The sequence below is a fragment of the Sciurus vulgaris genome (assembly GCF_902686455.1).
Source record: "Sciurus vulgaris genome assembly, chromosome: 7".
NCBI classification, from domain to species: Eukaryota; Metazoa; Chordata; class Mammalia; order Rodentia; family Sciuridae; genus Sciurus; species Sciurus vulgaris.
The window spans coordinates 26,314,333-26,328,851 of NC_136467.1; the positions used below are offsets into that span (position 1 = coordinate 26,314,333).

The 14,519-nt window shown below is 37.4% G+C and overlaps 1 protein-coding gene and 1 long non-coding RNA gene across 3 annotated transcripts in view; one reads left to right on the plus strand and one right to left on the minus strand.

Moving 5' to 3' along the window:
• TXLNB (taxilin beta) overlaps window positions 1–4,402 on the plus strand; it is a gene marked incomplete at its 3' end in the record, with an annotated part of 53,101 nt that extends 48,699 nt beyond the window's left edge. For both annotated transcript variants that reach the window (XM_079147110.1, XM_079147109.1), the window contains 2 exons: window positions 2,350–2,445; window positions 3,620–4,402. In XM_079147110.1, coding sequence (XP_079003236.1) covers window positions 2,350–2,445; window positions 3,620–4,402 — 879 coding nt within the window. The remainder of the gene's footprint in view (window positions 1–2,349; window positions 2,446–3,619) is intronic.
• A 133-nt stretch (window positions 4,403–4,535) lies between these two features.
• Window positions 4,536–7,609, minus strand: LOC306665524. Its single transcript, XR_013765058.1, has 2 exons — window positions 5,754–7,609; window positions 4,536–5,722 (listed from the first exon to the last, which is right to left on the minus strand). It is a non-coding gene; the product is annotated as an uncharacterized lncRNA (long non-coding RNA).
• Between the last annotated feature and the right edge of the window lie 6,910 nt (window positions 7,610–14,519).

The following is a 14,519-nucleotide window of genomic DNA, read 5'->3' on the forward strand; positions in this document are numbered from 1 at the left end:
CAGCAAACAATTGAGAATGAGAAGAAAGAACCAACAGAATGGGAGAAAATCTTTGCTAGTTACTCTTCTGACAGAGGATGAATATCCAGAATATATAAAGAACTCAAAAAACTTAACACCAAAAAATCAAATAAACCAATTAATAAATGGGTAAATAAACTAAACAGATACTCCTCAAAAGAAGAAATACAAATGGTCAACAAATATATGAAAATATGTTCAATATCATCAGCAATTAGAGAAATGCAAATTAAAACCACTGAGATTTCATCTTACTCTAGTTAGAATGGCACTTAGCAAGAATACAAACAATGATAAATGCTGGAGAGAATAGGGAGAAGAAGAAACACTTTTATACTGTTCGTAGGACTATAAATCAGTACAATCACTATAGAAATAAGTGTGGATATTCCCCAAAAGACTAGGGATGGAGCCACCACATGATCCAGCTATACCACTCATACTACAGCAATACATGCATATTCATGTTTATAGCAGCACAATTCACACAACAGCCAAATTATGGAACCAGCCTAGGTGTTCATGAATGGATTAATGGATAAAGAAAATGTGGTACATAAATACACAATGGAGCTTTATTCAGCCATAAAGAAGAATTAAATTATGTCATTTGCAGGAAAATAGATGGAACTTGAGAACATTATGGTAAGCAAAATAAGTCCAACTCAGAAAGTCAAGAGCCATGATGTTTTCTTTCATATATGAAAGCCAGAGAGGAAAAAGGAAAACAGAGGTGGGAGAGTGATCTCATGAAAACTGAAGGGAGACCAGTAGAGAAACGTGATCGGGGGAAGGAAGAGGGGAGGGGAAATGGAAATAGTGGGGAATGATATTGACCAAATTATATTATTATATCATGTGCATGTATAAATATGACAATCTTCACAGAATTAGAAAAAACAGTATAAATATGTAACAATGAATCCCCACTTTATGTCCAATTATAATGTACCAATGAAAATATGGAAAAATATTTTCATGAAATAATTATCATAAATTTCAGTTAAGTAAGCAAACTTAAGAAGATTAATACTTGTTACCATTTACAAATTTCCAAATTCAGGATGGATCTATAAATCAATTTTTTTTAAATTCAAGAGTTATAAGATTGTAATAAACATTAATAACAGGAGAAACTTTTATTTCAAAATTACATGTTTTAAAATTGGACTAAATGTAAATCAAGAGTTCTTAATCTGACATCTTTTTATGGACTTTAGTAGTTGATCAGAGAATTCCCTGGAAATAAACCAAAAAAAAATTGATGTGCATACTTGCACTTCTCTGAAGTATAGTCTCATACATTTCATCAAATTCTTAAATGGGTTAGTAACTTTAAAAGTTTAAAAACTATTAACTTGGTTAATGTATAATCAAAATTTAAAAACATTCAAAGCTTACCTAGTTTTTCTTGGAGCCAGGACTGACAATCTGGCCCTAGCCTCTGACCACCACCAAAACCCAACTTTTGGCATCTTGGTCCCAAGCAGCAAGTCTCAGTTATGATTAATTCAGGGAATTCATGCCTGATTACAAGTCTTGTATTTCATACCAGGAGATCCTACAAGAAACAGGAAGTAGTCTCAGGTTCAAAAGAGACAGGGTACATTTTATTCATTCCTGTATCCCCCATACCCATCCCATGGCCTGGTGACCAGCAGACACATTAGGAAAGGAAGGGAAGGGAAGGGAAAGGAAGATCTCCAGACTCACCCTCTGTTAACTCACCTGATTATTACTACACTACTTTGAGCTTCAGTTTCCCCATTTATAAAGTGTGAAAATAGAACCTTCCTCATGAAGACTATTTCAAGGAAGAAATGAATAATGTGTAATTGCATTTTGTGAACCCTTCCTCATGCTACAAATATAAATGTGGAGAAAATGGGAAGGGGTTTTTCCTGTGTGGCAACTTCTCAAATGTGCCCATTTATTATCAATACAATAATTTAATAGCTAAAAGCAATGCCAGCTTTCTCACAATAGTCTTCTGTTCATTAAAGTAAATGGTCTAAATTGCAAATGATTTCATGGATCTCAGTAAAGATATTTTCATTTTAAATGGAAAAAAAGCAACAAAACAATGTGTCCTAAGTAGTTTCCTTTTTTTCTGAATTGGTTCTGGTGCAAATATGTTTGCTCCCCACTGACCTAAAGAACTCAGAAATAAATAATGACTCTTCTGCAATCTTCCTTCTTGACATCAAACATTTGTTTGCCTCAGTAGCTGGCAACAAAAGGACTGCTCTTAATGTCACATATGGGACTAATAGCTTTCTTATACATTAATTCTTCAGGATTGACACTAAAACATTCTAATTTCTGTAGACAACGAAGAAAATGAAGAAACTGGAAAAGGACACAGCGACATGGAAAGCCCGATTTGAGAACTGTAACAAAGCCCTACTGGACATGATTGAAGAGGTGAGCAGGTTTTTTTCTCTTAGCTCTTATCACCTCCAACTTTGAAGATATTCATTCTCAGAATATAATTATAGCTAAATTTTGAGGGGATGTAACATGTTAAATTGTAATAAATATAATAAGGGCAAAGGCCATTTAGGATCCAGTCCTGACCCCCCCCCAAAAAAAATAGCTTTGTACCTTATGTCTCACAAGGTCAAGTTACTTAAAGTAGCATGAGTGTCTTACTTACCTTTTTATTTCCCCTGAGCATGCACATAACAGGTATAGATTAATCAATTGACGGGAATATACTAAGAAAAGACAGTGGCCCAAGCACCCAGGGAATGTGCTCGGCAGTATTTTTTTTTTTTTTTTTTTTTTTTTTTTAATTCTTCTAGCAGGCATTTAAATCCTGATGTTATGCCAGGATCTGAGTAGGTTTTGCAACCTTAAAGGTAAAAGATACATAGGCCATGATCTGACAAGCAGAGCTTACAGGTGAAACTTTCTCCATGTTAACAATTTAAAAACTGTCATCAAGGTACAGAACAGCTCCAAGACAGGAGTAAGGAGTTAGTTGACTAGGAACATGTTCCTTACACAAACATGCCACCATTTCTAGAGAAAGGAAGAACTGAATAGTTTAAGCAGTCAGCATCATGAATTAGTGTGTGGTGAGTTTCTATGGTTATATTACTATTCTAACAATTCATCACAAATTGCAACCAATTCCAAAGATTTATGCTTATTATTCATCAATATAAATAGAATGGTTGCCAAGATTAGAATACAGCAATTTATCTATAGAATAGATAAGGCACCCCTGAGGGTGAAATCCCAATTGATCTCATTCATTTCACCACAGGCTTTGGCTAACACCTTCTAAATCTCAGAAGCAGAAAATTCATCTATTTTAAGATCTGAGAGGCTCTGGACTAAAGTAGAAACAAGGATTGCCATCTTTCTTTCCCAAGGAACAGGCCATAGTGATTAAAATTCTACCAGACTCTAACACATAATGCAAAAATAATGATGACCCGGACCCAGTGTCTGTTCAGCCATCACTCTATGGCCAGGCCCCAAGTCCTAGCAGATACTAATTCCGGGACAAAAGGTTTTGTTGTTTCCAGATAGCCTCTGGAAATTTTGCTTTTCATGTAGTTTTATTCGTGTGTGTGTTTTCAAATCACAGAAAGCACTGAGAGCTAAGGAATATGAGTGTTTCGTGATGAAAATCGGGCGGCTGGAGAACCTCTGTCGTGCTTTACAAGAAGAGAGAAACGAACTCTACAAAAAAATCAGAGAAGCGAAAGTGTCTGAAAAGGAGGACCAAAGTCAGCATAGTTCCGATGAAGAGCCAGAGGCAAATGTCTCTGTGGATAAAGAGATGGATGCAGAGGAGGCCAACACTGTTCAAAACGCCGTGGCAAAGCTGGCCGCAGCCTTCCAGGTCATTCATCATCCGGAGCGCAGCCTCGAGCAGTCGGACGCCATGCCCCCCGAACTGGGCGGTCCCCGGGGCAGTGGTGGCTCCGCCCTCAGGGAGCTGGAGGGGCCCCCTCCACTCCCTCCTGGGGGTTCAGCTTACCCGCGGCCTCCCCTAGTCCCTCAGGCTGAGGCCCAAGGGGACCAGGAGGCAAAGCCTACCCCGGAAGCTCCTGAGGCCCAGGCGGGAGCAGAGCCCCGAAACCAAGGTCTCCCGGAGAAACGTCAGGCTGCTGAGCTGCCCCGGAAGTCAGAGGCCGGAGTTTCCGGTCAGGCCTCACAGGCCGCAGTCGGGGCCTCTCCGCCCAGGGTGGAGGCAGAAGGTTCCGCTCCGCCACCTCCAGCAAGTGAGCAAGTTCCAGCAGGGCTACCTGGATGTGAGCCCAGCGAGCAGCCCCTGCCAGCAGCCTCAGAGGAGCTGTCCCCAGGGGCCCAGGCCGGACTCCAGCTGCCCACAGTGACCGACGCCAACCTGGAACGGGTAGACTAAGCCTCGTCTGCCCCCGGAGGCCATTCTCCCCGACCTTGCCTCTTCACCGTAGCCCACTGTCTCTGAAGGAGGCGTTGAGGGTTAGAGATGGCAAATGGAACAACCAAGATCAAGACGTGTTTTTAATAACATGCAGAACACATTCAGCCTTTGCTATTTGTCCTCAATTTATTACCGATGTGGAGCGCTTCTATTTAATATTGAGTGATAATTTTCCCAAATGGCAACAAAACATACCAATTGTAAATTTATATTATTTTCCTATTAATATGGTACTTAATTCAGTTTCTTAATCAACAGCAAGGTTTGGTGTTTAAAGACTCCCACTACGAAATCTAAATATTGACAATGTGAGGTTATATTTATTTCAACGTATAGTTCAAGTTCCTTAGTTAATTAGTAGATATCCAGGTTCCATTTAAACTGTGTATATAAAGTATGCATATATTCATATGTAAATGTGTGAATATATACATATGTGTACACATATACACATATTTTATATAAATGTATATATTACACATGTATTTCACCCCTTATGGACTGCCCCCTATGCGAAATATGCAGACACTAATCAAAATATTCTCCTCCTTGCACTTGGGACTACAGTAGACTAATGCTGTATGAATCAGAAGTAGATTGAGAACATAGGTATTTAGGTCATTATTACTGTTGGTCAAAAATAACTAACCCTATGTTAGATCTATAAGTTCAACCAACTGATCAAATGACATAGCAGTTGTACAGAGTGCATTGACTCAAAGATGATCATAAGAGACCCCAAACAACAAAAAGATTCCCAACTGTAGATGGCTTATCTCTTCCAGCTGCGTCTCCTAGAATTCTCCACCAGCTGCCTCCCCCTCCCCCAACACACTTACCTGGTGGAGAGGGAACCCACTCCTGGCTACCCGAAATAAAGGGTTGGAAGTGGGAAAAGGAGCTAGGAAAGGAGGTATCTCAGACTGAGGAGAGACTTTGCCTATTCCTTTTCCCCACTGATGTCTCAAGACAGAATATTCACCCCTTGGCAGTCTCTGATCCAGTGTGTATTCTCAAACCATCTGTTCTTTCCTTCTATTTCCCTTCATTGTAGCAGAAAATTACACCTAGCCCTTATCTCAATCAATGCTAAATGAAATTATTATTTTTGTAAGACAGAAATCCACACAGGGTCTCAATATGAATGATGCAACTCAAAAGTTAATGCATTTTCTGCTTTGAGGGGTTTTCAGCAACAATGAATTAGGAATGAAGAAAGGGAGGGAGGAAGAAGGAAGAGAAGGAAAGAGGGAGTCCACAGGGAGGAAAGAAAGATGTCTAACCCATCCCTCCCCTTTAAGAGTTAAACTCAAGTGGAAAAATGGATAAAAGCAAGATTCCCTACTACTCATCCAGGAACTCATTCTTCACTGTCACATATGGCTGTTTGCCAAGGCACACAAAGAGCTTGTAAGCAGCAGCCATATGTTACAAGAATTGTAAACTGCATAAAAATTTGTTTGAAGTAGACAGGGTAATAACAGAAATGCTAGTCAGGGAGAGAAAAATCAGGAGAAAAGCATGTTGCTATTTGAGAACCCATGTGCTTTTAAAGGCTTAAAATATTATAACCACAGGGGTATCCAGCCAAATTCGACATTACTGGAAATTAAACATACATTTAATTCAGAACCAAATATTCACCATAACAATTTAGGAGGGTCTCCTCCCCCTCTATTTACAGAGGCTGAACTTCCAAGAATGGAATAAGATTAGATAGTCATAGAAAAATCTCAGTCTGAATGTTTAGTAAAAGAAACAGGTAGATGTGCCAAAATCTAGCAAGTCAAATATTCTAACACCCAAAGTTCATTATTTTCATCTAAAAGGTTTTCATAGCAACACATTACTCACTATTGTATGTTGAGCAGAGTTTCACATATAACTTGCCTAAAATATGTAATGCTTAATATAGGCTTTGGGAGAATTATTTTAACAAAGAATGTCTTATTATAGACCTTTGTGTTAGAATTTGGCTTTACTAATTATAACAATAATTAATAATACATGAAAGCAGAAGAAATTCCTATTCTTTATTAACTTAATGTAACTATTTTTAGAGATACAAGTCTACTTTCTAGAAACATAAGAGTTATTGGTGTTTTCTAAATTAATTTGCATAACTTATGTATCTATTAAAAAGGTACTTCTCTTCCCAAATTTCTAGTGGTGGTTTTTTTTTTTTTTTAATTTTCATTATTTTTTTTTTTTTTTTTTTTTTTTTTTTTTTACTTCTCTGTTTTGACAGAACCTAACAAAAATTTGCTTTTAATCTATTATTGGTTGAGTTTGGGGTCTCTGAGTAGAATGCATGAAACATTTTACTCTGAAAATATTCCCAGTGGGGGGAAGTGACATGCACACACACGTTGAGAGAGAAAGAGGGAAGAACACAGAACATTAACAATAAGGTTGTTACAGTCAAAAACCACTGAAGCCCTCAAGAGAGAAGAAATGGAAACAGAATGCCCAGGTGCTACAGTTTGAACGTGTCTCCCAAAAGCTGGATCCCTAAATGTTAATGGTTTATGGAGGTGGAGGCTTTAGGAAGTAAAGATGAGATCATGAGGTCATGGAGGTGGGACCCCATGATGGCATTAGTGGCTTCACAAGCAGAGGAAGAAAGGCCCATGTTAGTATGCTTACTTTGTCTCACCAAGCAATGCCTTCTGACACCTTAGTTACCATGTGGTAAGAAGGCCTCATCAGATGTCCAGCAGATGCAGCACCTGCTCTTAGACATTGCAGACTCCAGAACAGCAAGCCAAGTAAACCTCTATTCTTTATAAGTTATTCAATCTCAAGTATTTTGCTCTAGGAACATAAAACTAAGACACCAGTGTTGATGAGAAAACAAAAACCCACATTCCTTTGCTTGGTCAACCAGTTTATGGTAGACAATTTTCATATAGCCAATATGTTTTTTTTTCAGGACCAGTCTTCCCATAAGACCATGTTTCCTCACAGAAATATTCTTGAGAAGTAAGGGAGAGAGTGGCGATGTTGACTCATTTTTCTACTCTCTGATTCTCCGGACTGCACTGAGAATTTTTTCTAGTAAGACCAAAAGAGGTCCAGATGTTCTGCCTTTGGATTACTTTCTTCTTCTCAGTTCATATTGATCTGGAATGGGCTTCCTGAGCCCAGCATTTCCTGACATGTTTTGAGGATTGGTTAGCAAGAACAAGGGTAAAGTTGAACTAGCTCTTATAGATTTTAAATAGCCCCCTATTTTGAGAGGATAAAAGTAATATGTGTGTATTTGCAAAACTGCTTTTCAATAAGACCAACAAGAAAAAGAGAGAGATTGCTTCAGAAAAGTCTCCTCAGCCATTTACTTTGTAACCAGTAGTTAATCACATTATTTAGGAAAAACAGAATGAAATACAAAGAATTTGCTAAAGGAAGATACAAAACAAAATTATGCCTCTGGCCTTTAAAGTTTGTTCCCATCATAAAATGGCAAAGAGAGTTTAGGAGGCAAGTTGGAAGGTTTAAATTTTCACAAGGTTTAAATAATTTCCATTTCTATACTTTCGAACCAAAAATTAAGGTCATAATTAGATCAAGTGTGAGGGCGCTCCATTAGAATAGAAGCATTCACGTGCTGGTAATGAAAATTTTTCTTAACTGTATTAAGAAACTGGTAATGAAGATTTCTCTTAACTGTATTAAGTTAAGCATCTTTAATACTTAAAGTCTCAGTTGTGATGTCATATGATAGAAGTTTCACAAATGCTACTTGCTGTTGTATGTGCATGTGAGTGTACATACATACGCACACACATGCTTAAAATTTGACCTAAGTATACCTCTGTACCTGTATTTTGAAAATATAATGGTATTATCCTTCCTGCCAAATATAATAATTTACTGTGTGAGTAAGGATATTTGACATAAACATTTAACTAGTAAAATAAATCTGGAAATTCATTGATCCATGCCACAGAAATTACTCACAAAAGCTGTTTCACTTTACCAGAAAATAAAAGGGATTATCACTTCAACAGCACAATCAGGCTGGGCTAAATCCAAAAGCAGTCCCTCTTCATGCTGAATTTCAGAGCCCAATATTTCAGTTAATGCCAACAATTATCCCACTTTACCTTTGAATTATTTTACAGTTGTATAATATTCAATCATTTCATGTTGTAACTAAAACATACCTACATATAAAACTCATTATCTCAGAACTAACAGTCAGCTGATGACATTTTATGTCAAATAACACAAAACCACCATAGAAGCCAAGCGAGAAGACAGAATGTTAAGGAAAGGAAGAGAGGGAGAGACAGAGAGGGAAAAGATTTTCAACCTGGTACAGAACAATTAAAAGATAAAAGCTTAAAAGTACTAAGAACAATAAAATGAAAAGGCACACACAGGGCGGACCCTCTTATGAAAGCACACTGATACTAAAGTGCAAGAGCTATAATAACATCAACACATTTCAGCATCCTATCTCCCTAGCTGGGGGATTTTTACAAACACATTTGTTCAGTGTTGCTGACTTATTGATTTATTCTCATTTGCCTTCTTAAAAAATAATTAATGCACCCTTTTTGGTATAAAAATAAAATTACATTATGAAACATTAAAAGAGAAAAGAGAAAAATTAAACATAGTTTCATCACCCTATTTTAACTACTGTTAGTAGTCACTATTTCATAATATATTTTAAATTATTTAAATATCTTTTTGACTTTCACATTATGTTTGCCTTTTAGGCAGGGCATGGTAGTTCAAGTGAGAGTAATAGCTATTAATCGTTACCAGATTCGAGTGTTTACACTGTCTATTCAAATTTCATACCCTTTGCCACAAACACAGAAGTATATTACATTATTTATAGGATACATATGACTATGTAAATAAATACACAGCATCCATTATTTGAAATTGGCATGATATGCACTGCACTTAAATGTTGCACATAAACAGGTTTCCACTTAAACCTAAAGGACATGAGGTCGAGTGAAATGTTTAAACTCAACACAGCTCAAAAAATAAAGAGTGAACTCTAGAAAAATACAAAAATAAATAACAAAACAACAAGACAAAAAATCAAACTCCTGTTTATGAAGTCACAAGAAGAATCACACCATAAATCATTGCATTAGCTAAATAAAGATCAAAGTTCTAAAACAAATCTAAGCTCAAAATTGATGAGACAGTTTGTGGTTTTGTTGCTCTAGGGAAGTGATGTCACCAGCATTATCGACATTATATCTGTTAAGTAAGGCAAAGCTTAAAACCATTGTTAACATGAGATTTCTCTGATTTATCTATCAGGCAATTTAACAAGCCACAGAATTTCAGAGATCCCATATACTAAGAAAACTTTAAATTCAGAGTTTAAATGTATAGAAATAGTAGAAAAGGGATATTTCCATGACACCTAAAGTCATTAGATTAAATATGTATTAGCTGGGAATGCATTTGATGTGATTGCATAAGCCAGATTTATACACTACAGTAATAATTCAAACTAGTACAATTTCTAATGATCAGACTAGTATAATATTCTGAGTAAAGAACCCCATGTTCAATTCATTTTTCTTAACATTTTTATCAAAGAATTATTCCTGGAATAAAAGTATCCAAATCAAATCCAAGACAGTACCAGTCCAGGAATCAGACTATTGAATCCCTAGTCATTGGCCCATTGCCAACTAGCAACATGAATTTGGAGAAATTACTAACATTTCTGGGCCTCAGTCCATTTATGTAAAAAAATGAGAACTTTGGACTAGATGATATCTGAGGATTTGGGTGTCTCTGATTAAATCCTCAAGAGTATGAATTTATGTAGGATTTTCTACTCTCCATGGAGGGTTTTATTCTCAGAGAACTTGGGCATTTTGATTACAAATCGGGCAAGGGAAAGGAAATAAGAAATTACCCAAATAATTCTTTAATTTTAAAAATCAGACAAAGTATAGATTAAGGATTTATTCCACATATATTGAGGGCCACATATATTGAGGGCCTCCTGTGTGTGATGTTTGGTGCAGCCCCAGGGATGACAGTGAAGGGACAGGGCTAATGAAAGAGTTTTAAGACCACCCAGTCCTCAACTCTAGCTGCACTTTGCCATGTGACTCAGGCCTGAGGACTCCTACCACCTACACTGGGAACTTGCTTCCAAGGGAAGAGGCTGGAAGAAACTGTGCTGTCCCACTTACTCTGCAGTATTCAGCAGTCAAAAACCAGGGAAAAGATCTCTCTAGAAGCATTTTTAGTACAAATATTCAGATTTCCAAGTAGAATCATTTTGGAGCCTGGTCGAGAATGAGCATTCTGATATGCATGTGGTTATTTGTGTGAGACTATATATGTGTAAGTACATGCTTGTGTGTAAGGGTATGTGTATGTGTGTATGTGTGCCAGTATATATGTGCAGTTTTGTGCAAGGGTGTTAAATGCATGTGTGAATGTTTATGATTGTACATGACTGCATTGATGTGAGCTTATGTAAGTGCATGCAGTTGTGTGAGAGTTGACAGTGTGTATGAAAAGCTAAAAGCCGCAGATGTGATTTGAGTCACGAGACTAACTGGTTTTTCATAGGTTCATGTCTTACTGCAGACTTTTGTTTGCTTACCTAATCCTCCTTTGCTTACAGTGTCACAGAGCTCACTTTTTTTGGCTGACAATCTGCCTTCTGAACAAACAGGCAGGTGGGTGAGGCTGTAAGTGTAGTGGCAGCTGCTCATGAAATAATTGCACGTACCACCAGCCCAAGGTGACAGCCACCACTGACTCACGACTCCCATTCCTAGGAAAGGAATGGGCACATCTTGAGAAATTCTCTGTGCCATCTCTTACAGAGACCAGCCACCGCTGGAGCAGGGAGCACAACAAGGCTGACTGGATTCTGGTCTTAAGTGAGAGAGAGAGAGAAGCTCTTCACACAGTCACTGTCTCTTTACCAGGGTGACATCTTTGAAAGCAGAATTACAGTCTCCTTTTCTCTTCCATGATATCATCCAGTTAAAACCAAACCCCTGAATATAAAGAACATCTCCCTGAATTCAAAGCCAAAGAGAAATTTTGTCCAATCCATAAATGCTTTAATCAGTGAGTCAGAAGAGTTGATTACAAATCCTACCAACCAGTCAGTCATGCCCATGATTCATTCTTTGTGCAGAGAGATTTTTTGCTGTTATACAATTCATCTCCCCAAAATATCTAGTATTGAGTAGCTCTGCTGTCACAGCTGGACCATCTGGCTGCTCCCTTGCCCATTATTAGAAAACTGATCCAGAAGTCCTCCAGTTCAGTCTGGGAGTAATTTAAAGCAATACCCAAAGGAAGGAGAGTTAGAGCTTTTTAAAATGAATTAATTGTCTGCCACACAAGTTAACTGATGATCTTCAAAAGTTAAAGGGAGCAGAACAAGTAAACATAAATAAAATTAAAAGGCAAGAACAGAACGAGAGAAGATAGTTACAATAAACACAGTAAAATATCAAGATCCAGAATACAAACAGAAACAATACAAAGCAGTAAGGCAAACTTAAAAGAAAGTGTTTTCCACAAACAGTGGAAAACATGTGCCCGAATACAGGTGATGGGGCATGGGATGCATATCTACAGAGAATTCAAACAGTAATAAAACCGACTACCAACAAGTCTTTTATTATCATTGTGCATTGCAGTCCTAAATAATGTTAGTGGTACAGCTGTCCTTCCTTCCAGGGACAATTGTTCTTGCTATATGCCCCTACCCCTGTGTGTAAGCCCCTGGCATGAAATGTGAATGAGCAGTTTATAGAAGAAATATAAATGACCAAAATCCATCAGGCAAATAAATAAAACAATGAGATACTATCACTTTTTCTCATTAAACTGACAAAATAAACATTGATAAAATCCAATGTTAGCAAGGATGAGGACCACCTGTACCATACCATATTGAGTCATCTGCCTTTTTCTTGTCCATTTGTAGGAGTTCTTTCAAAGGACAACTTGGGAGTATTTTTAATTCTTTCTAATGTGCAAACTAAAAATTATTTGGCAGAGTAGACGTGATTTTTGTCCAACTGCATCCCTTCCTTGAAGGAAGCTTTTTGCCTGGGATACTTAGTCTGGATGGGACTGTCAATCACAAAGCTCCACCCCCTCACTAGGTCCTGGCCTCAGAGCTGAGCCTACTCCAGAAGAACAATTGATAGACTAGTTCAGAGACAGTGACAACTCCAAATTTCCATAGGAAAGGGACTGCAAACTAGCTGAAAGAGAGGCAGGAGGCTATTTGACTCATCACGAAGTTGCATGAAGACAACCACACTGTTCTTACTCAGATGTAATCTGGGGTTTGCTGACCCTGAAGCCTCTCTAATCCAGTGTGGTCAAATTTGCCAAGAAGCATCCTGTCTCATCTAGCTGGTGATTATTCTGCTTGCCCCTGAGAGATGATAGCCTATATGCAGAAGAAAGTGAAGAGGAAGTGAATGAAGTTGCAAGTTGAGAGGAGAAACATAATCCTAATAGCCATTTTTGAGCTCCTGGACCAATTTAGTCATTTGGGAATCAGATAATTTCTCTTTTTAAGAGGATGTGAGTTGGGTTGCTATTATCTGCATCCAAAGAGCTCTGAGTAACAGAGATGAGGAGTAACAGAGACCCTAGCTCAAACAGTTGAAGTATGGTGGGGAATTATAAAACAGATCAAAATTATAATAACTGACATATCAAAATGCTTTAAAAACACATCTTTAATTTCTCAACTTTAAAACCTGTATTGCAAAAGTGATGAATTATTACACAGTGAATGCTTTCATATAACCTGCGTGAAGAAACAGAACATCCCACAAGCATCCTAGAAGATCCCCCTTCCTCTACTCTGGAGTGAATCACTTTCCTGAATGTGGATTTGTTTTTACCTGGTGTGTACACATTTTTTTTTTTACAAAAGTATTCTTTTGCTCAAAACTGTATGTGTGTGTATGTATGTATGATTCATCCATGTTGTAACTTGTAGTAGTAATTCACTCATTTTCATTGTCACATAATAATCTATAGTATGAATATATCACAATTTATCCATTCTAGTGTTGATTGATGGTTAAATTGTTTCCAATTATTGACTACTTCAAATAATGGTGCCATGACATTTCCTAAGTATATACTTAGGAGAGGAATTAATGGGTTATATGGCATGTGTCTGTGAACTACAGGAGATACTCCCAAACAGGTTTGCAAAGAGATTGCAATTATTTAAACTACCAGTGTATGAGAGTTCTAGTTGCTCCATGTCCTCCCCAGCACATGATGTCATCAGCTGTTTTACTTTTACCCATTTGGAGGGATGTAGTAATACCTCACTAGTTAGAATCTGCCTTTCCCTGATGAGTATGGAGGTGGAATAGTTATTGGCCAAGTGGATATCCTATTTTGTGACATACACATTTAAAGTTTGTCCCTTCTTTTCCTATTGAGACATGTCTTTTTCTGGTTCATTTATAGCAATACTTTATATTTCTGAAAATAAATACTTTATTAGTTGATGTATTTGCAAATCAATTCTCCTGCTCTGTGGTTTTGTTCTTTGCCTTTTAATTGTACACCCTCTCCTTTTTGGTACTGGGGATTGAACCCAGAAGTGCCTGACCACTGAGCTACACCTCCAACTCCTTTTTATTTTTTTAATTACAACAGTGTCTTGCTAAGTTTCTGAGGTTGACCTTGAACTTGCTATCCTACTACCTTTTTCTCTCTTAACAACACATTTTGATAAATGGAACTTTTACCAATCTTTGAGCTTTTTTGACAAATGTATTTGTGTCCTAAGTTCTTTTCAACCCCAAATTGTGAAGATATCTTATGATATCTTCTAGAAGCTCTATCATTTTCCTTTTACATTTAAATCTGCAGTCTGCCCAGAATTGATTTGGGGGTTAATGTGACATATGGGATCAGATTAAAGTTTGTTTGTTTTTTCTATATAGATAGGCAATTGATAAAGCACCATTTATTTAAACAAAACATTTTCCTCCATTACTTTTTAGTGAAATCTTAGCCATAAATTGAGTGGTCATATGTGGGTGGGTCATTATCTAGACTATTCTGA